Source organism: Daktulosphaira vitifoliae, unplaced genomic scaffold (genome assembly GCF_025091365.1).
Source record: "Daktulosphaira vitifoliae isolate Bord-2020 unplaced genomic scaffold, ASM2509136v1 Scaffold_1, whole genome shotgun sequence".
Taxonomy (NCBI): Eukaryota; Metazoa; Arthropoda; class Insecta; order Hemiptera; family Phylloxeridae; genus Daktulosphaira; species Daktulosphaira vitifoliae.
The window spans coordinates 23,235,415-23,236,820 of NW_026099572.1; the positions used below are offsets into that span (position 1 = coordinate 23,235,415).

The window sequence follows — 1,406 nt, forward strand, 5'->3', positions numbered from 1 at the left end:
ATATATATATATATATTAATATTTATACGTATATACGTATATGTTAATATTCATTTATATATTCCTACAGCCGACGCCTCTGCTGCCGTATATGCCTCGTGTATAATGTTCCCTCCGCCATGCCCGCCCACAAACACGGCTATACCTCATGCATGATACGTTTACGTACTTAAGTCCCTTTAAATATATATATATTCTAATTACTATTAAAACTTATATATTAATACACTTTATTCTCATTAAGAGATATGTAGTGTATTCATTCCGATTACGGAGGATGATTCTCGTATCGTTATTTTTCGTCACTACCTCCACGTTACGCGCCTGCTGCTTTCCTTGGATGTGGTAGCCGTTTCTTAGACTCCCTCTCCGGAATCGAACCCTTATTTCCCGTTACCCGTTACAATCATGATATTGATATTAACTACTATCATAACATGAAACTAAAAAGTGAAAAATAAATATAGTTAAAAAAAACTAAAAAACACGCTTTTAAAGCACATCGAACTAAAAAAAGCGTCAGGCGCTCAATATACAAAAAATATGGCATAAAGCACCCACGCTTTTTTTCACAATAATACTAGTATTTTTCGTTCATTATTGTTTTAAGTTTATTTTAAAAATTATTTTTAACTTTTTAGTTCGATGTGCTTTAAAAGCGTGTTTTTTAGTTTTTTTAAACTATATTTTTATAATTAAAATTCAACTATCCTGTATTGATTTATTTGATATTTTTATCATTACTGCACAATGTCCTTTAAACAGAGTTTTTAGTTAGTAAGGATGTTATAAAAAATGTTATAAATGTTACAAACAAAAAGAACAATAGAACAATCAGTTTCTATATATATACACAGTATTTATGACCAAAACAATTTTTCTAAAAGATTGATAACTAACACTGACAAATGCACTGCAAAAATTTGCAAAAATCGCAGAATAGATTTTTGTCCTCAAGATCTCTTTTGCAAAATGTCCTTCATATACAGTTATTATAAGTATACCAATTGTTTTAAAAGATTGATAACTGACAATAATGTAATCATTATTACTTAATATTACATTTCAGGCGATCCGAAACGTTACTTAGTTCCACCAAGTGAGTAATTTAAATGATTAGAATTACTGATTCAGTTACTAAAATACTTCCCAACAGGTGGACATTATAAGAATCATTTAAAATTTTGATGCACAGCTAATTTTGAGCAATTTCTTTCGTTCAATTACAGGTGTTCTCGGTTTTCATAACTTAAATTCATTTTAGTAGATTTTTTTTACATGATGTAAAAAAAATATTAATAATAGGAGTAAATGAAATCATTAATTTTTATACAGATATGGAATTGTGTCATAATAAATCTGTTATACAATTTTTCAAGTTCGATAAATCTTTAGTTGTTCGATAA

At 28.3% G+C, this 1,406-nt stretch overlaps 2 protein-coding genes across 22 annotated transcripts in view; one reads left to right on the top strand and one right to left on the bottom strand.

The window, feature by feature from the left end:
* LOC126896169 (uncharacterized) overlaps window positions 1-1,406 on the top strand; it is a 180,822-nt gene that overhangs the window by 138,067 nt on the left and 41,349 nt on the right. For 2 of the 16 annotated variants that reach the window (XM_050668715.1, XM_050668719.1), the window contains exon 6: window positions 1,070-1,099. The exons of the other annotated variants lie outside the window; for them this stretch is intronic. In XM_050668715.1, the coding sequence (XP_050524672.1) occupies window positions 1,070-1,099 (30 nt within the window). The remainder of the gene's footprint in view (window positions 1-1,069; window positions 1,100-1,406) is intronic. 16 annotated transcript variants of the gene reach the window in all.
* The window catches only part of LOC126896162 (uncharacterized), a 42,966-nt gene that overhangs the window by 26,435 nt on the left and 15,125 nt on the right, over window positions 1-1,406 (bottom strand). The gene's annotated exons all lie outside the window — the stretch shown is intronic.